This window comes from Lissotriton vulgaris, chromosome 5 (genome assembly GCF_964263255.1).
Source record: "Lissotriton vulgaris chromosome 5, aLisVul1.2, whole genome shotgun sequence".
Lineage (NCBI taxonomy): Eukaryota > Metazoa > Chordata > Amphibia > Caudata > Salamandridae > Lissotriton > Lissotriton vulgaris.
The window spans coordinates 832393505-832418357 of record NC_141693.1 but is presented as its reverse complement, the minus strand read 5'-3'; the positions used below and the strand labels follow the sequence as shown (position 1 = coordinate 832418357).

At 43.6% G+C, this 24853-nt stretch overlaps 1 protein-coding gene across 3 annotated transcripts in view; it reads left to right on the top strand.

Annotated features, from left to right (window-relative positions):
- Window positions 1-1350: 1350 nt before the first annotated feature.
- Window positions 1351-24853, top strand: part of PIK3AP1 (phosphoinositide-3-kinase adaptor protein 1) — a 1689354-nt gene continuing 1665851 nt past the window's right edge. The window contains exons 1-2 of one of the 3 annotated variants that reach the window (XM_086922323.1): window positions 1351-1417; window positions 2203-2895. In XM_086922323.1, coding sequence (XP_086778449.1) covers window positions 2883-2895 — 13 coding nt within the window. In that variant the 5' untranslated portion in view covers window positions 1351-1417; window positions 2203-2882. Of the gene's footprint in view, window positions 1418-2202; window positions 2896-24853 lie in introns of those variants that run through there. The other 2 variants (XM_086922324.1, XM_086922325.1) reach the window with 2 other exon arrangements.

Here is a 24853-nt window from a genome sequence, read left to right as displayed (position 1 = left end):
ACCAGCGGGGGTAAACTGGTTCTGGGCGCTTTGATGCGCCCAGGAACCAGCGGAAGCGGGGTGCGCACCAGCCACCCGACCGGAAGTGACCTGTTGACCTGAGCGCCCCCAAAGGGCGCCCAATGATCAACCTGGCTTTATTTGAACCCCCCAATCAGGGGGACTCACCTGAGGCCTGCATGGAGGGCTCAAGAGGATTTAAGCGACGCCGCCCTCCCAGCAGAAGCACAACGCCTTCGAGGAGCTGGGAGAACGGCGCGACAGCAACAACGACTGAAGCCCACCCACCCACACCTAAGGAACAGCAAAGTCGCAGTGCTGGATAAGGGAAGGGGCGTTAGCGGAAATCCTACACTGGTTGGCTAAGAAAACACACCGGCGGGCGGTGTGTAAGAGGATGGCCACTCACTTTTGAATGCCGCACGGCAGGGTGACGTGGCGGCATAAAGGAGGGGAGTAACAGGAGGAGACGGCACTCGCGGCCCAGACCCGGCCGGACGGCAGGGCCCAAATGGTAGCGAGCTGGGGACCTAACTCCCGACAGGAAAGCTCCCCTCCGCAACACGCAGAAGGCGTGGGCAACCAACCACTGGAGCACCAATAGACTGGCAACAAACTGGTTTGTGTACAAGCCCCATTTTCGAACTAAGGAGGGCACAAAAAAGACTGACACCTGTTATCACAAGATGGTGTCATAATGTGTAATATGCCGATTATGATTGATGAGTACTGTTCGCAAAATGGAAGATTGCTTGAAACCAGTTTGTGTTATTAATATGTCTTTGGTTATTAATAAACTGCGGTCAACAACGACCACTACTAATACCAGTTATTGTTGGCTGACATTATTTCCCACCATTGGCAACAGCAGAATGCGGGGGCCGGTAAGTATGTATGCTTGGGTCTCCGCAGAGTAGGCACATGCGAGGGTTATTACCTCCTACTGTTATTACTTCTTTTTTCATATAAATTCTGGTTTTATATTGTAAGATTTTAAGTAATCAAACGATAAAGAATGAACTTGAACTTGTCCTCTTTCACAACCCCGGCCTTACAGGAATTAAAGAAACGAAAAGGGGAACAAGGCGGTACAGTTGTATACAGTAGTAACAGCAGCTACTAAAGCAGACCTAACGAATACGTGTTTGAAGCCTGTCTCTGGAGAAGGCTAGGCTGTCTAACAGAAGTGGACAGGATTAGTGACTCTTTTACTTTCCCCCAAGGCTGTATTTTAAATGACACGAATTCAGTTCAGTTTACACTCGGTTTGAGCTCTGGCAGCGCGCCAGTTTCCTGGACGGGTGACGCAACTGAAGATAAATAATGCAAGTGCACAGCTCCACGCCCCCTGCCCTGCCTCGCACTACGACACCTCACGGGCTACAGGCAACAAGTGCAGGCTCGGAGTCTTGGACTGGTAAAAACTTATCCTTGACAAACGGTTATTTAGCGGCGTGGTATCACTGCTTCGTGTTTTGTTAATAAAGTGAACACGTCCAGCGCTCGTATTATTATTTTGTATTGCTAATATTAATATAGAGATTGTGAAAATACAATTAACGTGTGTACTTGATATTTGTTTCACGCACATGGATGTATCTTTAAAGGGTTTGAAGGTGCAGATGTATAGCTTGATATTATTTATGTCGATGCATAATAGTGCCGGAGATGATATGTGTGCCTCTCTCTTCACAAGGGCTGCTGAATATTGAATTATTGAGAAATTAATTGTTTATTTCTGTTCAGAGCTTGCTTTGGCGCAGAAGTAAATACTGGTGTGGGTTGTTACTCGGATCATGCGTCAGTCACCTTTCAATGGGACTTAAACCCCTGCAGCCACAGTCGATCCAACTCAGAGTGTTTTCCAACCGCTGGAAAGTGTACTTTGCTGCGTGTTGTATTGTTTTAGTGCCCGCTAACTCGAAGCCACTGTGACCACGAGCTTTGCTTATTTATCTACCTGTTTATTCTACATGAACGTGTTCTCTTCGGTCTGCACGGCGTGGTAACGCATACTGTAAGTAATACTATTGTGTAACTAAAATAGTACTGAAAGAACGCAGTGATAGACTTTTAAAAATGCTTGCAAACTTTTCGTATGTTGTCTTAAATAATGTAACTAGAGACTCACTATCAAGTTGCGTCTTTGTACAGGAGGTGAATACAGGTAGGAGGTCACAGTGATTTCTTTTGTACCTGCAGATGCAGCCGGTGCAACCTGCGCGGAATGTGGCCAACTCGTGATTACCGGTTTGGCGCCAGCTGCGGTGCCGGCTGCGCGGAATGCGCCGCGCTATGACAGCTATTCCAAGACTGCAGAAAGTGGAAGTGCGTCGTACAGTTTGTCACGCCACGGACTCTGTGAGCTCATTCTGAGAGTGACGGAGAGGGCATGGGGAGGAAATGACAAGAGGAGGGAGAGAGTCTCGCCGCTGTTCTGTGCGTGCTGCCCAGCCGTCTCACCCATAATTCACTGCTGTGAAAGGAGGCTCGGGGCCCCCTGGCTGTCCCTGGTCACCAAACACACTTTCGGCCGCCTGTTTGTACCGACTTCTGGCTATACGGACCCTTGTTTATCCAGCGCCACTGTCGTGAGACATCCCTGGCAATAAGTGGCACCCTGGTACCGGCCACACCTACCGGGCCATTGCCAGAGACCCGGCCTTTCTTTTGCAAAGGGAGTGTGAGGTACATTTCGGCACCGGAAGGAGACAGCTGGACTTAGGCAAGGAGGACCTGAAACGTGACCACAAATGGGTGTTCTTTAACCCAGTAGAACATTACCAAAGGAAGGGACGCACATTGAATGGTATGAGAAGAAGCCAAGCCGCCTGGAGGGGGGCCCCAACATTGTAGGACCAGCCTAAGTTTGCAAGGAGGGGATGGCAGGCGCAGGTATGTGTGCTCTTGTTTTTCGTTACTTGCCGACTGTTTCTTTCTCCACTTCCTCTTTGCTGTTTCATTGTGAGCTAAACGAGAACTAGCATACTAACTTGGCCAAGGACGTGGAGCCTGCTCTGTTAATAAGTACAGCCAAGGCACGCACGCGCAGCCACATAGAGAGAACGCATGCACGGTATTTACTTCCTTGAAGACTTCTTCTTCCAATGCACTTAGTAGACAGTTGGGGGAACAACATGTCCTTTGTTTTTGTTCATGAATAAAGAAGCCTCAGTGTACAATATCAAACCCTTGTAGAGAAACTCTTTCTGTAAATTTAATGTATTTGAAGCGCTTCCAGGACCCACTTACTTGTCTGTTGTGCGCCTCTACTAAAATTCCCCATATTGATAACGACATAGTCCCACCTTCAATATTTCCAGATCAGATTTCGGCTCACATATTACACACTTATTGTTTATAAAGGTTCCCGCTTTTCCATCTCTTATTTGTGCTTTAAAGCGCCCTAAAATGATGTTTGACACTTTTTGTTTTGGTTTACTTCATGCTCCTTTAGCAACTCTGCAGTACTTCCGTACAGTGAATAATGCTAGTGTGTCTCTGGATGGATATTCCTGAAATATAATGTGTTGGATTTACCTCAGAACCGTAATAGAAGTGCTAAGTAAGATGGAGGTAATTGCCCACACCTCCTTTCCCATTAACTCATCATTCTTCTGTTTTCAAATCGTTGTTTGACAATCCTGCTGGATGCGTTGTCAGGGAGACACAGGCGTAGAGTTTGTCTATGGGGCAATAGCATGCCTCCTTTTTGCAATAGTATACACTTTTTATTTGTACAGAGATCTAAAGTCATTTGTTTGTTTAGTTGCGAAGAAACAAGAGGTGGCGTAGCAGCGATACCATGGTGCACATAGCAAGCAAAGGCAATGAGGTCTCATCTCCTTGTTTGCTATATTTGGGATGCAGCTGTGCCCCTACTCTTCTGGACCCCAGTGCCCCTGCACCTGCTGATTGTTTATAGCTAAGTATCGGTAAACAAGGAGGTGACCACCTTAGAAGACCGTAGGCCAGATCATACCAGGGCTAGCTCCATCCCCATATTACCATAACAGACAAGGACAAAGGACAGATGAAAAAAGTACATTTGATATTTTTTTTTATTTCATGCTGCTCTCAAGGGAATAAAGGAGAAAATTGACTTTTTAAATTCTTTGACTTTTCTGGGCCAGAATGGTTTGCTTACTTTTTGAAGCAGACAATGGGCTTCTTCATTACATCTTTGTAATGGTGCGTGGGAGATGTTTGTTAGTGTTCAAGCACTGGAGCACAAGGATAGTGAAAACTGAGGGCGCAGGCAGACTGCTACTGCTTGGAAAATCCTTTTCTGACAAATGCTCTTTCTTAAAGATCTGTTTTCAATCTAACAACTCAATGAAACTAACGATTTTCCCAGTTTGCGACAAGGTAATCTACATTTTATTAAATACAAAGAGGCAGAAACTGTACGGTTCATTGCTTTACTTGTATAGTCCAACCAGCAACCTACCTAAATTCTGAGGCATTATCAGGTCGCTATATGCACCTACCTGGAGAACAAACACCCTTTTCTTCTTTTGATTGCTCGACTGAAGTTGCTCAAATAGACAACTCGAGAAGAACCAAAGACAGATTAACATCTGATGAGGATGTAAACAGAGGCAGGCCCAAACAGGTGAAGGTTATAAACACGTCAACAAAATGCAGCAGCGGATAGGAGACTCAAGAACACACTCCAGAAGCTGAAGTTCAGGCAACAGCCAAGACCAAATGCCTGTAGATCTAAACAAGCATTGGCCATGCTAATCGGTCTCGCCATATTAGTGTATTTTGAAAATATGATAGTATTAATACAGAATGTTCGATATATTGTTTTAAATAAACGACTGACAGTGCTTTAGTAATTTGCGCTTTGTGAAAATTTCCCCACACACATTGAAGAGTCTTGCATTTACAACTGTAGACCCAGCTTGTGCAATTTTCATGTATTTTTACACATGTGCATGCTTTATCGTATAATGTAGCATAACACAAATCATAAATGAAAACATACTTGCTGTTGACTACATTTTAGTCCTAGATGGATTTGCAACAGCAGTTGATACAATCAGTCAAGGTGCAATAAAGGACATGCTATGAAGAGTTCCATAAAAGATAGTGGAAGAGAAAAGTTATTCCCCGACCTTGCACTTTACTAAGTAAGCTTCAAGAATACTATGCCCACTTGAATAGCTTTGGAGAGAAGCGTTTGTTCACCTTTGGGAGATATTGAACCGAGCAGTCTGTTCCTGTTTGCAGATGGTAATGATTCCAAAGTGCTGAAAATAACATTTAATAAAAAGCATTTTACTGACATGGGTACGATGTCCGGGTTTCCAGAAGTATTAACTCACTGAGTAACCTTGCCATACGGGTAGGTTTATGATGCACAAGCAGCAAAACAGATTTGACCTGGTGGAAAGCTTCCGTAATAAGCCCCTGGATGGGCATTTACATGAAAAAATCAGCTCATTGATAAAGGCTTGATGTGTTTACCAGCTGAGTTTAGCTTCATGGAAGTGGGGTTGACAGCAGGTTACAAAGCCGCCGGGAAACTTGAGGTTTCTTGTGACATGGGAAACAGAGGGTTGGGGCAACGTACCCAAGCAATGTCATAGAGGGGCTAAAGACATTGATGGGAGTTTGCTATGGACATGAAAACATGCCTGCTTTCATTAAGTGCCGTTTACTGGAAATTGGCAAGCGAGCAGCAAAAAACTATCCTGAACACATCCGTGAGCTGATTTTCCGGTTTTGGGCTGTATCTTGTTGTTCAGGGTCGCAAAAAAGAGCATTGCAATGATCTCAGCATGTTAAAGTCTCGCTGCAGACATCAGTGAGAAGCGGGTAATTGTTCAGTAGATAAAATGGCAAATGCTTAATCTCAGCCCAGGAGATGAAACCCCCTACCCCAGTGCAATCCTAAAATATCAACGGTCTAATGCACAGCTCTAGACAAGGAAGTCAACGTTATTGGTGAGAGGTAAAAGACTGAGAGTCATATTGTTCCCCGCTGTAGCATGTCCCCCGTCATTCGCACCCATTCAACATATACCTACAGTTCCTAACCCCAGAGGCGATGCGGCATATCACAGTCTTATCTCCGCTGCTTCTAAATCAGACACCTCTTTGCATCACTTGCTGACGATGTAAACACATCGCATGATCGCAGCCCCATGTCCTGTTTAATGACTGACTGCAGCATGGGAAGTGTGTTCACTAAAACAAATGAAAGCTTCACTCAGGAGTGAAAGTGCATAGACGCCCTTGCGAGGAGGACAGGCAGAGCCATGAGCAAGACCGCATCTGCCCCGTGATTCGCACAACCTTGAAAGTGAAAGTGTCTGCATGACAGCCCAGGAGTGACGTGCAACTATCGCCAGCGCCCTTCGATACTGCTAACAAGGCTAGCGCAACTCCCTCGTCCCATCCACCCTCTTTCCCATAATGGTGTTGTGCAGGGTCGGATTGGGATCACAATTTGGCCGGGGCACTGACGAAAAAAGTGGCCCACATTCAAGGGGCGTGGCATACATTTAAGAGGTGTGGCCTACAGTAAGGGGCGTGGCCCACATTCAAGGGGTGTGCCCTTTCATGAAACACTATTTGGTTACTCTTTGAGGTCTAATTCGTAGAGAAATATTTAGTAAATTAAGCCTTTGAAAGCTTACTGAGCAAGTAACATTGGTAAAGACTAGGAGCACTGCAGTTCTGATAACTGAATACTTACTTGCAGTCTTAGCGCCCTGCACAATGTCGTTAGATACTCTTTCCCAACCAGCTATGTCCTAGACTCTAATCATCACATAAATCAGAAATGTAGTACAAAGTCAAGGAGAAAGGGTAAGACTGGAATCTCTGGGAACTGAACATGTAATAACAAAAGTAAGAATTCACAAACGAGGAAAAGGCAGTCTGGGGTGTAAAGAATGCTGAAAAAATGTATCTGTACAATCTAGTCATAAATTTATTTCACAGCCAGCAGGTGATGTCTATATACAAAAAACACAGTTTTATTCATATCTGTTGCTGCCTTCAAGTCTGGTCCATGAGGAGACTGAGGATTACTCAATCAAAAGATCCTGCAGCAATGCACTTTTTTTTGCAACTAAGTCAATAATGTCATCAGTTTTCAACTGAGACAGCACATTCCATCCAAATGACATGAGCATAGAGAATTCAAGGTTTTCCTGACCCATTTGGTTTCTTAGGCGGGTTTTGATGCACTTCAGTTTGGAACAACTTCTCTCACAGGCCACTTGTGTACAGGATAAGGTCAAAACATATTTGTATGCCAAATACAAATGCCGATAGGCACTGCCGAAAAGAAGGTATTTTTGCAAGATAGAGTAACAACAGACAGCACAGTCACGGCAAGTATTGCACTTTGTTGGCCCAGCCTCAGGTTTTTGGTCAAATTCTTCTACTTGAAGTGGTTTGTCTTCATTAGTCTGGTCTTCTCTGTCATACTCTCCAGGTAGGGTCCTTTTTAAATTTGACCATTTAGCAGCAACATCCTGAAGTTCTTCCTGCAAAGTCTGCACAGTTATGGAGCTATCTATGTTTTGCAACAAGGAGCAAAGTCTCACAAGAGCATTACCTGGGAGAGTCTGATTTAAGTTCTTTGGGTCTAGGCATGCTATATCTGCTGCCAAAGTTAAGTGTGTCTTGAAACGAGTGGTCAGACTTTGAATACCTTTGTCCAATACTGTATTATGCACCCCAATACGAAAACGATCTTTAGCTAGGGTTATAGGCCCATCCTTTGTGCTCATCCCAGGCATCTTTTTAAAGGACAATCTCCCTTCTGGAAGTGTGGTTTGTACTTCTTGGCCACAGTTCCTTTCTTCTAAAACTTTGTTGGCCCACTCCGAAAATGTTGTGGCAGCAGAGTGCACAGCATCAAAATTGCGGTAATCTGTGGCAAGGAGTTTTACAGTGTCTGACACCATTCTCCGTGCTTGCAGGATATCCATTCCACTTGTTTGGAGATACTTAGACAGGGGTGTGGTTGAAGCAAAAATGCGAAGATACAATTGGGCTGTTAGGACTGTTTGAAATTGACATAGCCCCATAGCAAATTGTAAGGCTTGGCACCGTACGTTTGGAATAAATCTAAGATTGTCAAATGAAATCTTATGAAGGACTTTGACCAAATCAATAAACATAGCATTGGCAGGGTTATTGAAAGAGCCAAAAACTTTCTTGAGAGCAGCATCTTTTGCCCACCATCTTGTTTCTCCAATGATCTGGACTGTCCGACCATCCTTTGCCAGCTCACGCCACACATCCATCCGTTTATATGACTCTCGGAGAAAGACTGCACAAGAGTGTAGCAGTCCAAACAGAGAGGTGGACGCTGTAGATGCTTGGGTCACCTCAATAAGGACAAGGTTTAACACATGTGCATAACATCAGACATGTATGTGACTTGGAGATTCTTTGCTTAGCCAAGTACTGAGTCCATTGTTATGTAATGTTATGTTAATTTTGATTTATATAGCGCCAAATCACCGACAGGTCTCTTAGCGCTTGGGCCCAGGGAAGAGAAAGCGGCAGCTGAGTGAGTTAAACGCACACAGGTCATCAGAGGTTAAACTGTGCTTAATGCTTCTTCAAACAAGAGAGTTTTGAGCGATTTCCGAAAGTGGAGCAAGTTGGATTAATTGCGGAGATGCTCAGGTAGTTTGTTCCAGAGCTGCGGAACCAGCACTGAGAAAGATCTACCGCCTTTAGAGGACAGTTTGTACTGAGGACATGGCAACAGTTGTGCCTCAGAAGACTTTAATGAGTGTCCAGGAGTATAAACCTCAAGGCGTTCTTTTATATAGACAGGTGCTAGGCCGTGTATAGCTTTATGGGCTATACAGAGGCTCTTGAATTTCACTCTCTGTTTTATGGGGAGCCAATGCAATTTATGCAACAGTGGTGAAGCATGGGTCCGTCTCGGCAACCTGAAGATCAATCTAGCTGCATCATTTAAGACCACTTGCAGTCTACTTATTAATGCCTGGGGAAGACCCAGGTAGAAGGCATTCCCATAGTCCAGCCTTGAGATTATAATCGCTGAGACTATTGTACGGAGTGTAGAAGTAGAAAGAAGGGGGACCAGTTTCCGTAGCTGTCTAATTAGTCCCGTACACGTACCCACCATTGATGAGACTTGGCTAGCCATTGAAAGTTCATGATCAATTTTTACGCCAAGACTTTTTACAGTTGAGCATGGTTTGGGGGTAGGCCCTAGGTCCTGGGGCCAGAACACATCACTCCAGGGTGATTCCACTGCAGGGATAACCAGGACCTCTGTTTTGTCCGGGTTGATTTTTAGTGAGTTGGCAGTCATCCAACTCACGGTATAGCTGAGAATGTTTTAGGCTTGGATCTGCGCAGATGCCGTGTTGTCAATGCTAAACAACAACTGGATGTCATCCGCGTAGTTAAAAATTTTGCAACCAATATTTGCTAGAGTTGTTATTAGGGGTTGCAAATAAACATTGAAAAGGAGTGGGGACAGTGCAGATCCCTGGGGAACTCCGCAGTCAAGTGAGCCCAGGTCAGATGTTGCATCCCCCAATTGAATCCTTTGTGTCCTGCCAGAGAGAAAGGATTCAAGCCATTGGTGAGCTAGATCTTGTATACCTAAGGTGGCCAATCTGTCCAGTAGGAGAGTATGGCTGACAGTATCAAATGCCGCTGATAGATCTAATAATATCAGGGCACACGTTTTTTTACCGTCAGCCATAACTCTAAGCTCATCAAGCACTGAGAGCATCACCAGCTCAGTGCTCTGATGGGCTCGAAACCCTGCTTGGAGTCCCTGGAGAAGATGGTGAGCCTCCAGGAACGACGAGAGCGTTTTCAGAGCATGTTATTCTAGGACTTTGGCCAGAAAATGTAACTGGGATATTGGCCTGTAGTTTTTTAAGTTGGTTGGATCTGACCCAGGCTTTTTTATTAGGGGCTTAACTCGTGCCTCTTTAAAGCTGGATGGTAAATATCCAGTATCTAGCGAGTTGTTGAGTAAGGAGATGAATTGTCCCTCTAGACCTGGAAACGCCATTCGGAAGATTCTAGGTGGGCATGGATCCGATGGGGAGCCTGTTTTAATTCGGTTCATAAGCTGCCTAAGGGAAGCTATGTCCAGTTGTGGGAAACTGGAGAGGGTGTGATCTGGAGAGGGGGTTTGAGGGCATAGCAGTAAGGGGTAGCTACTGGAAGTATTATTGATATCTGAGAGAATAAGCCTGACTTTTTCCAGAAAGAAAGATTGAAAGGTATTACAATCAATTGGAACCTCTGTTTTTCCTGTTTTTTTTACTGAGCTCTGTCAGAATTCTAAAGGTTTCTTTCTGTTTATTTCCAGCATTGTTTATTCGAGCTTCAAAATATTCGGCTTTGGTTGACAAAATACATTTTTTATCAGAATTGAGCGATGACTTATATTTATCTCGATCTACGAGGTCATCCGTTTTACGCCACCGTCTTTCAGTATAACAAAGCTTTCTTTTAAGTTCTCTCAGTGAGGAATTGAACCAAGGGGCCCTTTTTCTGCTTCTTTGGTCTTATGTCTCCGCTCTGGTGCTACCTGATCAATGGCCCAGCATAGATTTTTTGTGAAGTTTACACACACTTGATCCAAATTCCCTTGTTTGTTGGCAGGAGGTGTATATGTGAGGAGGAGGTCTGTCAGGGTTGCTGGGTTAATTTTATTCCATTGACGGACCATTTTGTATATTTGTGGTGAGTGGGTCGGGTAACCTTCTATTGGGATGCAGCAACTTATTAAGAAGTGATCTGACCAAAGACAAGGTAAAATGTCTATGAGAGTAACCTCCGGGTGGGTAGTCCAGATAAGATCTAAAGTGTGACCTTTATTGTGCGTGGGCACCTCTACTAGTTGTTGGAAACCTAATGTGGTCATAAGAGTCTCCAGCTGTAGAGTTACGGTATCTTTGTTTTTTTTTATCCCAGTGTAAGTTAAAATCCCCCACTACTAGTACTCTCTGGTAGCGTTTGCGGAAATCAGAGATAATAATTGTAAACAAGTCATTAAACTGAGGGGTTGTTTTGGGGGGACAATATACCGTCAAAAGAGCAAGACATGAATTATTAAAGGTGATTTTTACCCCGAGTATATCTGCTGAGCCCACAGTCTCTGGCATTAATTTTGTGACCATCAATTGTTTTTCAAACAGGATTGCCACGCCTCCCCGCTCTAATGTTGTCACTACGATTGTGCCACATGGCATCATATTCATTTGGCAGGGAAGCAATGATATCTGGTATTGAACTATCTCCCAACCAGGTTTCCGTAAGTGCCAATATATCTATATCCTCATCCTGGAGGAGGGTGAAGATTTCTAAGTGGTGTTTTTGTAAAGACCGTGTGTTCAGACTTGTCAGCTTCAATTCAATCTGGGGTTTGGTAGCCGAGCTGGTTTTATTTCCAGAGCATTTTTGGGAGGGAGAATCACCATGATTTTGTGGTATATATACTTCCTTTAGCTTACCAAAGGTGATCCTACTGATGGAATACATTTTTGAGTCCAGTGAGTGTAACTCTTTGGCTGAGTACACTAATCGTTGACCAGGGGGTCTGGCCCCTGGGCCCGGTCGTGCGTGGACGGGCGCAGACGGGCTTACCTTTGGCGCACCTTCGGTGTGTCCGCTGCGCGCGTCCGCTGCACGTCCGCTGCGCGTCCACTGGTCCATCAGCCTAAATAGATATCCAAGCGGAGACGCGGCTCCGCCCCCTTTGCCAGGAAGTGCAGCCCGGGGTCAGTCTGCTGCTAACACGCCCTCCTCTCAAACAGCTGAGCTGCGGGGACCGAGGCGGTTAGCAGTCAGAGTGCATGAATCCAGGTAGGTGGAACAGAATTAAAAAGCCTCAATCGCTTAAAATTTAAAGATTAAAATCGTTCCAGGTCGCGCTTTTAGAGTCAAGCGTTTCATTCAGGATTAGCACTGTGTGACCGCACGTGAGGTCAGGCAGCCGCCTACTCACCGCAGTCCCTCCAGTGCCCACTGACCCAGCAGCCTAAATAGATATCCAAGCGGAGACGCGGCTCCGCTCCCTTTGCCAGGAAGTGCAGCCCGGGGTAAGTCTGCTGCTAACACGCCCTCCTCTCAAACAGCTGAGCCGCGGGGACCGAGGCGGTTAGCAGTCAGAGTGCATGAATCCAGGTAGGTGGAACAGAATTAAAAAGCCTCAATCGCTTAAAATTTAAAGATTAAAATCAGTTACAGGTCGCACTTTCAGAGTCAAGCGTTTCAATCAGGATTAGCACCGTCTGACCGCGCGTGAGGTCAGGCAGCCGCCTACTGACCACAGTCCTTGTACTGGCCTTGCATGTTGGAAGCACCATCAGTCGAATTTTCAATGCACTTAGCAACGTCAAGACCATTTTGTTGAATTGCAGTTTGTACCAACTCGAACAATCCTTTTCCAGTTGACAAAGTGCAATTTCTGACTGCTATTAGGCGTTCATGTACAGTGTCTGTGACATATCGGATGATAATTGAACACTGGTCAGTAATACTTATATCTTGAGTTGAGTCTATCTGGATTGAGTACATAGCTGCATCATTTATTTCTTTAGCAATGTGTCTTTTTATCAGTTTGGAAATTGTTTCTATTACATAACCACTTGTGGTCTTTGACACGAATGTCACAGACGCACCACGGCCCCCTTTCAGTTTTGCTTTGGAAGTGAGAGACTCAATGTGTTGTTTAAGTGGTTGGTCATATTTTGACAGCAGAAGGATGAGCTCCAGAAAGTTCCCATGATCCATTAAATCATTATCCAACTCAGACACAGACTCTGATTTCCCCGCTAGCTAAGCCCCCTTTTACCAATCAATTTAATAACTTCAACCACACGCTCCAATATTCCTCTCCTCTTTCTGACTTGTACTGCACAAGTTGTCTGCAGAGAGAAGAGGAGAGTGGTTATGTCAACTCCAGAAATGGTCATCATATACGAATCAGTGCATCTTTTGTGGAATTGGGATGCCTCATGCTCTGTAATGCGCATGTACAAGTGCCTAAAGTTTTTCAGCCCTCAAATAAAAGACCACTTTCTTCACATTTGCTAAATGCCAAGCAAACTGTGCAAAAGAAAGCTTTTTGGATTTCCGAAAAGCTTAACCAGTGTCGCGTACTCCCATCTTTCCTCATGAATGACAACTGCCCATTGAACTGTTGACTTTTGAAAGATTAGATTGGGTGATAGTGAAAGACTGCAGAAAGCTGGTCATGCGTTGGCCGTTGAAAATAAAGGTCAACTAACTGTTTCTGGTCCTTTCCTTGAGTATCAGTCTTTTCTTGGATCCCAGCTTCTGACAAATTCAATAAGATTGATGCAGATCTCCCTGACACAGTGGATTTGGTTTCTTCGTCTGCAGGAGTGGCCTTTGCACTGGATTCTGTTGCTTCCTCTACATTTGTTCCAAGTATTGCAGAAGTACTGATTTGTAAGTCCTGCTCAATAGTGACACCTTTAGTTGCATCAATAGACGGGGCTCCTGCTTCCTCTGAAATTATATCTGCCATTCTTTCACAATGATGTTCTTCTATCATTTGCTTGCAAGTGGAGTCTTCTGTCAAAGTAATGGCCAAAACATTTGCACCTAAAAAGAGAGGACCCGCTGCTGTAGTACAGGTATTGTGATACAGCTTTTTGGTCTGCGTTGTAAACATGTAGAAAATGTTCTTGTTTTCTTTCACTTCTTCTTCAAGCCGTCTTCTTTTCTTCTCTTGTAATTTTTCAGCACCCCCTTTTCTTTTCCTCTGTTCCACTTCTTTGCTTAGACAACATAAAACATCCTGTTTGTGTCATTCCTTCACACAGGAGAAGGTTTTGTACAGCACCCATACTGATGTCATGTATTTCGAGTTCTTCATATGTGATAATGAGGAAACAGGTCGGAAAGTGAAATAAAACAATTGTCTAGGATCACAGGATCTGATTAAGATACGAAACCGGTATTAATACCAAGTTGTTGGTATCACATTGTGCAATTCAGAAACTAGATGTATATGCCTCACTTCCCTTATACTCACCTTACCCTCAACTGTGACTCTTCTGGTATCAACTTGGCTCTTGGTCATAACTCAGACCAAATGTTGTTGATCCTGGTAAAATGTTTGTGAGCACCTATGTTCAGGCCTATATCATAATATAATACAATCTGGAATAATGCTTAAAAAACATTCTCTGGGTAAATTGAGTACATTAAATTGCAACAACATTTGATGTGGAATTCTCTGTGTAACCTGCCTATTTCTCACATGTTTAGTGGTAAGGGTGATTTGGTTGATGTTTTGTGAGCTAGCACACAATATCACAATAAACTATACGGGCATTGTGTTTGCAATTGTAGCTGTAGTTATGTTTACTTATGCCATTCTTTCAGCAACAATGAAAACCAATGCGATGTTCTGAGGATTTTCACCATTCCATTGGATGAAATCAAATAATTTCCTCCTTATTTCTCTCACCCGCCTTGTCCCTCTTCCCCTACTTGTCCCACCTCTCCTCTTTCTCTGCATGCACCAATCTGGTTAGACAGTGATACCCAGTTCCGCTGAGTAGTACCAACTGAAGGGCTGGGGAAAAAGAGGAGGTGAACAGAGAGGTAAAGAGACAGTAATAATGAGAGAGGTGAAGTAGACCTGGAAATGAGGTGGTGATAGGTGCGATGGGTAGAGGCATAAGGTAAAGGTGGAAAGATCAGACAGCCAAAAGCATAGCTATAGAAAGAGGTACGTAGATGATGAGTGTGAGAGATATAGGTAATACTTTATGGTCATAGAAAAACACATGCAAACCTACAAAGTGTACCTTCTTCACTTTTCCAAAGAGAATATGTATCAAATGCCACTAAGAATTTAGAAGAAGCAATACACACACTTTGTTCTCGGAATCATGGTTCAAGAGACCTGAAAATAACTAGTGATATTGGTTTTAAATATTCCAACTGTGTAACAACCCCTTACAATTTTTCCCATGTCCTCCATGTGTAAGACACATGATGTAGCACCAACTCTGAAGCACGTTCTGGGGCCCACATGCATGATAAAAAAACACAACTTAACAGAAAAAGTTGTGCAATACCAAATGGCCCTCTCACAGGCAGAATAGAGTCACATGTTTGGGCACAACAGGGCCTAAGCCCTTAAATAGACCCGAGGCAATTAAGTTTCAGAAAAGGTCCTCCAAGGATGGCATTAACCATGAAAATGATAGAAAATCTGCAAAAAGGAATTCTAACCTGAACATGCTAGAAAAGTGAATTCTTCTGCACAGAGAAAGAAGTGCCAAGTTTGCAAACTTTGCTTAGGCCTCGAACAAGGCCTAGCTTAGAATGAGGCTAAACAGCTCTCTTTTGAGAAAGTACATTACACAAAGTCGTAGACATGTCCTGAAATCAACCACATAAACATGTTGCCACATTCTGGCCTAGGGCCTAAAATAGAGTGCAGTAAGACCTACAAACTACAAGCAAAAACTAACCAAAACTTACTAATTAATATTTTTGGCATATAGAGAAATATGCCCCTTGTCTGCATTTTGGATGAGGCCTTTAAAATAGAGTTACATTGTTAACTGGCACACAAATGAATCAGTAAATTGTGCAAAAATAAACAAAATGTTTCCTACCTGTTCCTTCTTGCTTCAGAGGAAGGGATCGGCTAGCAACACATTTCTGGGTGCTAAATATGGCAAGTCTAGAAAAGCTTTGAGGAACACCTACTGCACTGAGTCTAGTGCAGTATTTTCTGGATTCAGTGGGACGACGATGGAGGCACACTAGATGTAGCTTTGAGTACTGCTTTACTCAGCCTACTTTGGTCAGCCCTGTGGAGAGTGGGATGCCAAGGGGATTATATGGCCCCTCTTTAGTTAGAGCTTGGCAGTGTGGTTCATCTGGTTAGAAGAGTAACCAAATAGAAAAGGCAGGGTGAACACTCTGTAGTTCTGTATGGGAGGGTCAGGACTGTCTTCTTCCTAAGCCTTTGGAGTTGGACTGGGTCACTGAAGGCCTACACATGTATTCCTTCCACCAGGGAAGGATAGGAAAAGGTTGGCACCTAAGGAGATGAAGATGAAGCAGCAGCCTGTTGAAGCAGGTTTTCTGGGCACCTGAGGGTTGGGCAGGTCTTTGCTTTGATCTCCTGCTGCAACTTCTGGATGTCCCTCACCTGGCTAACGTGGGCGTGGTAATCAGGAGGCGGGAAGGAAATCTATGGATTCTCATCCCCACTTCAATCCAGAAGCTGTGTCTTACTGGCTGACCGAGAAAGGGTGTGTGGTCAGAGTAGTGAGTCAGAAACCTATTTGCCTGCTGTTTTTCCACTCATGCAGGCAGTGAGTAAGGGGTGTGTCCATATGGAGGTGAGGCAGGAGCTGGGGAGGGAAAGGAAGGCCACAAACATCACCCAACAAGATCCCCCATTGAGGAGCGAGTCACTGGAAATTATGAATACTATGAAATGTTATCTTAGTGCAAGCTTAGACTCTCACAGAATAACAAAAAGAACATAGAAGTAGAATGGTGCACCCAGTAAGAGGAACTGAATGACTTAAGGGTCAGAGGGCAGCCTCCACAACATAAGAAAACCAGACAGGGAGGAACTAAGGGGAATTAAATAAAAATAAAACATTTGCATCAGAAAATCTGTGCTAAAAATATGGACATGTTTTTATAAAGTGTCCTCTTTAATTATCATGGTCCCTTTGCAAAATCATAAAGCATGAACAAATGGTTATTTTTTATAGTTGTTTTACCATTTGGCAGTTTTATATAGTGTAAATTCAGCCCAAGACAAAGGCTATTTGAGTTCTATTCATGAGCACCAATTACAGTACACATGATCTGATTTTTTATTTAAGGGCCTGGGCGAGGAAGTGATCTGCCCAGAATCACAGGTTGTTGAGCAGACGCTGGGACTCAAACTTGAATCCCCATCTCTGCAACTCTGGCGTTAGGCCACCTATGCCAATGCACAGACAAGGAATGAAAGTGGGAGGTTACTGTTCTTGCGCAAGACACAAGGCCAAGGTGAATATGGCCTACATGCTGAGCAACTGAAAAACCAGCAAGGCCCTTTCCATCACAAAATTATTCGAGCCCTCAAGCACAGGAGCACCTGAAAAGCAGCGATGCCCCTGCTATAACTAACATACTCAGCCCTCCTCAGACCTTCAGCTCAGGAGCACGTGAACAGGAGTAAGGCCCCTGCAATTTGTAAATTATTCAGCCCTCCCCAGCCCCCAGGCCTCAGGGCAATGTCCTGGCAGGGGAGCACAAAACACAGCTGCTGGGTCATCCACAGTAGCCAGGGGGGGGCTAAGGTGAAGATTGTGCGCTTTCAAAACATCACCTGGCCCCCACAGCCAGACCCATTCTTCCTCGCCCACTGTGCCCTGAATGTGAGGGGCTGTGGGCGAGGTATTAAGACTAACACTGTTTCCCCGGCTGCGTGGGCCCCAGAGGGGCCAAGGTGAAAATGGCTCAAAAGGCCGGAGCAACACCTGGCCCCCAGGGAGGCCGATTCTTGTAAACAATCACCCCTCCCCAGCCCAGCCTCAGCGCATTGCTTTGCAGGGCAGGGGGTGCAGTAGAGGCCACAGCTTATAATCGCTGTATGGCCGCACAGTGAAGCCCTTTCATTTCTGTCTCTGTCTCCGTGCTCTCTGTGGGCCATTTGTTTCTCCCCTTTCCCGGTCCACAGAGAGCAGACAGCAGAGAGCACTCTCTGTGGACTGGGAAAGGGGAGAAAAAAAACGGCCCACAGAGGGCACTGAAACACCGGCCCTTCAGCCGATGCCCGAATGCCCTCAGTGCCAATCCGCCCCTGGTGTTGTGCGATATAATGTTGCCTCCCGCGAAAGTCGTCTGTAACCTGGTGTGGGCAGGGCGCCACTGAAGAGCTGCTGCAGAATAACTTTCACTCCGTTCTAATAGACCCGCACCACTGTTGCGGTTACAGGCAATGGCGGAAGACCTTCCCCACGCATGTGTAAGAGAGACATTCGTATTGCGCATGTTATTAGAACAGGTCAGGCAAAATATAGTGCACATTTATCCACCAATCACAGGACAAACAAGCATTGAAAATGCAATAGGACTCGTCTTTATGGGAGACCTATTGCATTTTCAACCGAAGTGCGGGCATCAAAGAAGGCACGAGCGGGAGGGAGTGGGGGGCTGGTTGTGGTCCAAGAAGTTAGGGACTGCAGGAGGGAATAGGGAGAGACAGATGAACAAAACTTTTTTTTAAGTAAAGGGGCTGATAGCCTCGGAAGAATAAAAATGATAACTTGGCCGTCAGGAGGCGGGACTAACAAACCAAAAACCAACCATAATGCAGAATTTATGATTGCTGCCAATCAAACATATGGCCGGAGTTAAAAATCTTCGCTCACCCCCAAAAAAAGGGTTTTAATTCGAAAGTGGATGAGAAAGAATATTAAAATCTATTGTGTATAGATGAGGATCATGCTACAGAATCCGCTATACATCTAATTAATCTTTCAGTCGACATGTTTCTGCCCTATTATGCCCAGCCGGGTCTATGGGGCATTCATCAGGACAAGAATGCAGTACTTACACTATTTGTGAAGTAACTTATAGTGGGTCTTGTGTTCCACTTTAATCTGGGCGAGGTGTACTGTGCCTGTAATTTGGAAAACACAGAAAACAAGTACGCACACAACAAACAAAAAAAGGACATATAAATGCTACATTTTAGCTGTAATCACGAGGTTTCAATTTAGCCTCTTTTATAACTGGGGTACACTTAAACATTCGGACAATTCTGGTACACTAAGAGACAGATGGTACTGTGGTCCTGTTAGTCACCTTTGTAAAGGAGATCACTGTCTATAATGGGTATATAAACATTTTAATCTACTAGGTAGCTGTTACACCATTGTTCGTTATATTATATTTGGCTTATTTTGGGATCCTATGGTATTTCTATACGTAGGAATGTGGCTTTGGATCGAGCTTCTAAACTCTACTTCGCATGATTGGTTCAATAAATGTCTCTAGCTTTGTGAAAAGGCATCGCTGTTTTAACTATGGGGCGTATTATACGCGTATCGCATTACCTCTTATGCTCAAAACGCGTACTTCAACGGGGACGGAATATTGTTCCGGAGCTGTTGGGAAAAGACGCATTTATTAGCACCGGTTACTCACGTGCCGCCAGTTCTACCCATGGAACCGTATCCTCTGTCTCGATCTTACCCGCTACTAGCATGTGGCTTTCCTGTGCTGACTCTGCCCCCGGAAGTGCCGGGTTCTTCCTATCTTTTTCTTTTAATTCCTGCCTGCCTCTCCGGGTCATGGTCACAGAAAAGGGACTACATGAGGGAAGTCAGGTATTTTACTAGATGCTGCGATTGTTATTTGTATTATCGCTCATTTAGTCTTCGAAATTCAGAATTTGATCTTTCAAGCTTTAGAAAGATTAATGTATACCAGATTACGTTCCTACGAATATTTTCAGAGGGTAATGACCGCATGATGAAAACCATGAAAATTATGGACACAAAAAAAGGGGGGGACTACCATGGAAATAGTAAAAATACTTCGTTCACTATGGTATTATCGTTTAGTAGTATAACCATCGTTTATGACACATATTTATCAGTTGGTACAAGAAATCTCATAAAATGGCCATTCAACAGATACATTGGTTTTTACGTTGGTTATTCCTGTACCTCTAAGGTACTCAAGGTACTGCGACATACATCTTGATGTGTGGTGTAGAGATTTGAAATCATTATTTTCTCTCCTCCTCATCATTTACATGTGATTTGTCAGACTTTAATACAGTTGATGCCAGGGTACATCATCATTGAGCCCTATTATGTTTGTTTTGAGGCGATCCACCCATTTCTGTTCTTTTTCAAAAAGAACTTTCTCTGCATTTTGGGTTTTATTCTGTAGCATTTCAATTACTGTCCATCTCAGATCTTCAGCTTTATGCTGTTGTTCTAGGAAGTGGGTGCTCATTTTTGTGGTTGTTTTCTTCGTCTTTATATTACTTTTATTCTCCCCAATCCTGATTTTTACTTTTCTACACGTCATCCCAATATATTTCATGTTACATGGGCACAAAATCATGTAGATGACATGTGTCGAGTTACAGTTTGTATGTTGGCGTTGTGTTCAGATTCGGGTGTCCGACAGATTCAAGGTTTTAGTTACTGTGGTCAGTTTACATACCAAGCACGTTCCACAAGGATAATGTCCTCTAATGGGGACCATGTCTTTACTTCTTGTAATTTCGTTTTTTTGTCTTTGTTGGGGTCTAGTATGGACAAGCATGTCCTTGATGTTCCTTGTTAGTTTATTTGCGAATCTGGGTTTTGGCCAATTCAATTTTCCAGAAGTCAAAATTCTCCAATTTTTATTTACAATTTTTTTCACTTCATTAGAAGCTGGTCTGTAAGTAATCCTTCACTGGTTCCTTAGGCATAGTTTCTAGTAGACATTACCTTGGTTGATATCTGGCTCTTTTTTGACACTTTCGTATGGTCTTAATTGGATAGTCCCTTTTCTGTAGTTTTACACATAGCTCTTTAGCTTGGACGGTGTAGTCTTGTATTTTACTACAATTTCTTTTTAGCCACAAAAAATGGCTGTACTGTAAATTGTCTCTGAGTGGATTCGGGTGAAAACTTTGGTATGACAGTAGACTATTTTTAGCTGTAGGTTTACAGTAAGTTTTCGTTTCAATTTGGCCATTTCCCACGAAGATTGTTATGTCCAGGAAATCTAGGCTTTGTTTGTTCACTGTGAAGGTACACTTTAGGCATTTATCTCCATTGTTTAACCATTCCATAAATATGGCCAAGTTCGCATTGCTGTCTTTCCACAGTAGTATCACGTCATCAATGTAACGTTTCCCAAAAATTATTTTAGAAAGTAACGGGTTGGTATCATTGAGGACATGTTTAGACTCAATTTCATTCACATACAGTCCTTCCACCGAAGGAGCAAACACACTGCCCATGGATGTACCATGGCATTGTACAAAGAGGTCACCATTGTATTCAAAGAAGTTTTCTGTTAACGCCATTCGGCAACATTCTAATACAAAATGACGTGGAGTCCGATAATTCCATTGTTCAGAGAAGAGGATGTTCTCCAATGTTTGTAGTGTCTCTTTTTGAGGGAGGCTGGTGTAGAGACTCTCTACATCCAGCCCCACCAGTAACATTTCATCCTCATCAAATGGCAAGCCTGTCAGTTGATTGAGTAAATCTCTGGTATCTTTTAAGTATGTCGGGGTTCTTTGCACCAACGGTTTTAATAATTGATTGACAAACTTAGACAGTGGTTCGAGTACTGAGCCTATTCCCGAAACTATCGGGCGTCCAGGTGGTGGTGATCTATTTTTGTGCGTTTTAGGAAGTGAATAAAAGTAAGGTATTTTAGGTTCCCATGCAATCAAGAAGTCAGCCTCATGTTTTGTTACCCAAGCATTGGTCTCTGCTTCATTCACCATTATTTTTATGGTGTTTTGTAGTCTAGATGTGGGGTCTGTGATAATCCTTTTGTAGAATTTTGTATCAGATAGTAGGGTGAGGCATTGTTGATTATAGCCTTCTTTTTCTAGGAGGACAATTCCCCCCCTTTTATCTGCTGGTTTTATTATAACATTTTCATTCTTCTGAAGTTGGTCTAGAGCTTGTTGTTCTTTTTTTTTTATATTCTGGAACGGCTTCTTATTGCTGTGTCTTAATTCCCCGCCTCTTTCATTATTGCTTGTTCAAATGTCTGTATTTCTACAGGTACCATACTGTTTGGAGGATTAAATGTTGACTTCCTTCTTAAGTTGGTATCACTCTCTTGGATTGGGGGTTCATTTTCTCCAAAATATGCTTTTAGTTTTAATTTTCTGCAAAATTCTGCTAGCTCATATTTTAATTTGAAAGAATCTAGAGTCGGCGTCGGGACGAATCCCAGACCTTTATGCAAAACTTTGATTTGATCATCAGTTAGGGTTATGTCTGTGAGATTCACTATGAGTGACTCATTGTGCTGGTTCCTGGTTTCTCCTTCGACATGCTGCGTGTCATCATGTTGCGTTGTTGGTCTTGCCAAGTTATGTTTTTTAGTCGTCCAGTTGATTTTGACCTCTTCCTAAAAAAGGCTGCTGTTGTTGCATCCCTTCTGGTCCTGACATCTGTTGTCCCATCAAATGTGGCATTGGTGGTATACCTTGGTTGTATGGGTTTAGCCAACCTTGGTAGTGTGGCACGTAGGGTTGAAAAAAAGGAATCTGATGACCGTTAAAGTTCGGTCTGTGCCACCTGTTTGCTCTTCACGATAGATTTTAATATTCTTTCTCATCCACTTTCAAAATAAAACCCTTTTTTGTGGGTGAGCGAAGATTTTTAACTCAGTTCAGTTCAGTAAATTTTATTTTGATGATTAAAAACCATCATAAAAATACATAATACATAATACAAATCATCAAAATCATCAATAACATTACATTTCTGAACCATACAGTGTTAAAAACAGGATTGATTAAAAAATCAGTAAATACAGCCTAAGTCAGCCCCTGGTATTTCTTAATTTAACAGCTATTTTTAAAAAGCTCATGATAGAGCACAAAGTGCGTGTGTCAGTAGCTCTCTGCAAAAATGATAGGGCAGTTTTTGCGTGACATAGTTTTGACTCTTTTAGAATATTTACAAGAAATCTACGACGGGGGGTGCAATAAAATGAACATAATAGTACAAAATGAAGGGTGTCCTGCGGAGACCTATTGTCGCAGCCGCAGGCACCCTTCTGCTCAATTGTTAGGGTAAAACCAGATGGGTAAGCTAAAATATTGGGTAACAAATTGAGCCTAAAACGACACACTAAAAATCTGTCTTGCTGATTATACATTAAAAATAAATATGGTTCCATACCCTCGCCGTTGCTCACTAAAGAATGTGATATTACAGATGTTTTTGTAGAGTCAAGTTGTTTACTGCTCGAATCATATTTGCCCAGTAACAGTTTCTGGATCCGATATTTACAAGAAGGGTCGATCAAAGACGGATCTGTGAATAGTGTTTGATGGTCTATGCACCCTAGGGTTTATTTAACATATTTAAGGCAGGGGATTTGTAGCCACCTATCTCTCTGGAGACAATCTTTAATTATTGGTCTACTAAGCTCTGCTTCTGGGTTTACCCAGATTCGGAGCCAGGTCAGAATAGGTCCTACTTTTATCTGGTCAGTAATGCATGGAATACCAAGTTCCGTATGTACAATCGTTGCTGGGATGCACTGTGGTGTCTTCAGCATCTTACGTAGGAATTTGTCTTCCTCTACTTGTAACTGGTATGCATCCCTAAAACTCCACACCTCTGCCCCGTACGTGGCTTTGGCGGTGCTGACAGCTCTATACAGCGTCATTACTTGCTCTGGTGACCGCCAACCCAGTCTACGTGCAAAATTTAAAATAGCACCATTTGCTGAGACCAATTTCCTACATCTTTCCTCCAGCAAGGGGGCAAACCTAATCTCTCCATCAAACTGAAGCCCCAAATACGAGAATGTATCAACAGTTTCAAGGACATGTCTTCCTATTTTAAATCCAAATCTTTTGGTGGGTTTTTTCCCTGCCACCATTACAAACGATTTGGTCAAGTTCACGGAGAGATCCAGATTCTCCATGAACATTACAAATCCATTCACCAGATGTTGTAGGCTCATTGCTGTTCGTGCCAGCAGGACCGCGTCATCAGCGTACAGCAGAACTGGTATATGGCCCGATCCTGCTTTGGGACAGTCAGTCTCCATATCCAACAAGGAGCTTTCTAGGTCGTTTATATAAAGAGAGAACAGGAAAGAGGCCAGGATACAACCCTGCCTCACTCCGCTGGTGCACGGGAAGGAATCAGTGCTCACCCCCCCCGCACTATAGCGGACCTTGGCAGTGGTGTTCCAGTGTAGTTCTTTTAAGAAGTTTATAAGTTCAGGGTCAATTCCCAGTTTGAACATGAGGGCCCAGAGTTTACTTCTGTTTACATTATCAAATGCCGCCGCCAAGTCCATAAACCCCATATACAGAGTTCCGTTACTGGTTTTAGTGTATTTGGCAACTAGGAGGTAGAGATTGAGACATTGATCACTAGTTGATTTGCCGGATCTAAATCCGTATTGGGTGTCTGCTAGGTTGTGGTGTGCTTCAGTCCACTCAGCAAGGCGATTTAAGACTGCCCTGCCTAATAGTTTAGCTGACACATCTATCAGCGAAATTGGTCTATAGCATTGCGGGTTGTCCCTACTCTCTTTCTTGTAAATAGGGACAATCAGTGCTGTAGACCAAGATCGTGGGAGCCCAGTTCTAATCGCTGCATTTAGTATTCTGGTCATAATTGGCGCCCATAATTCAGTGTTACTTAGGTAGAGATCGGGGGGGGGGGGGTGCCGTCCGGCCCTGGTGCCTTATTTTTAGTAAGACCTTGGATGGCTTTAGTGATTTCCAATAGAGAAAATTCCAATTCCTTGGGTCTCGCCCCCACCCATGGTCCGGTCCTAGCTGTTTCGCCCTGATGGTTATATAAACTCTCAAAGTGAGTGACCCATTGCTCTGGAAAAATATTAGTGCTGATAACAGGAGAACTAGAATCTTGAAAGCAGGGACTATTGATGATTCTCCAAAATTGGGTATAATCCCTATTTTCACCTGCTTCCCGTAGGTCTGCCCAGACTTCCTTTTGGAGCATGATCTTTCTTTGTTTAACCTGTGTTTTATAATTATGCCTACACCGGGCTACTTTGTTTTTATCTCTCGGGAGCGTCTTTAGGCACAGTTTTAGCTCCCTCAGAGCCCGCGAGCAGTTGGAGT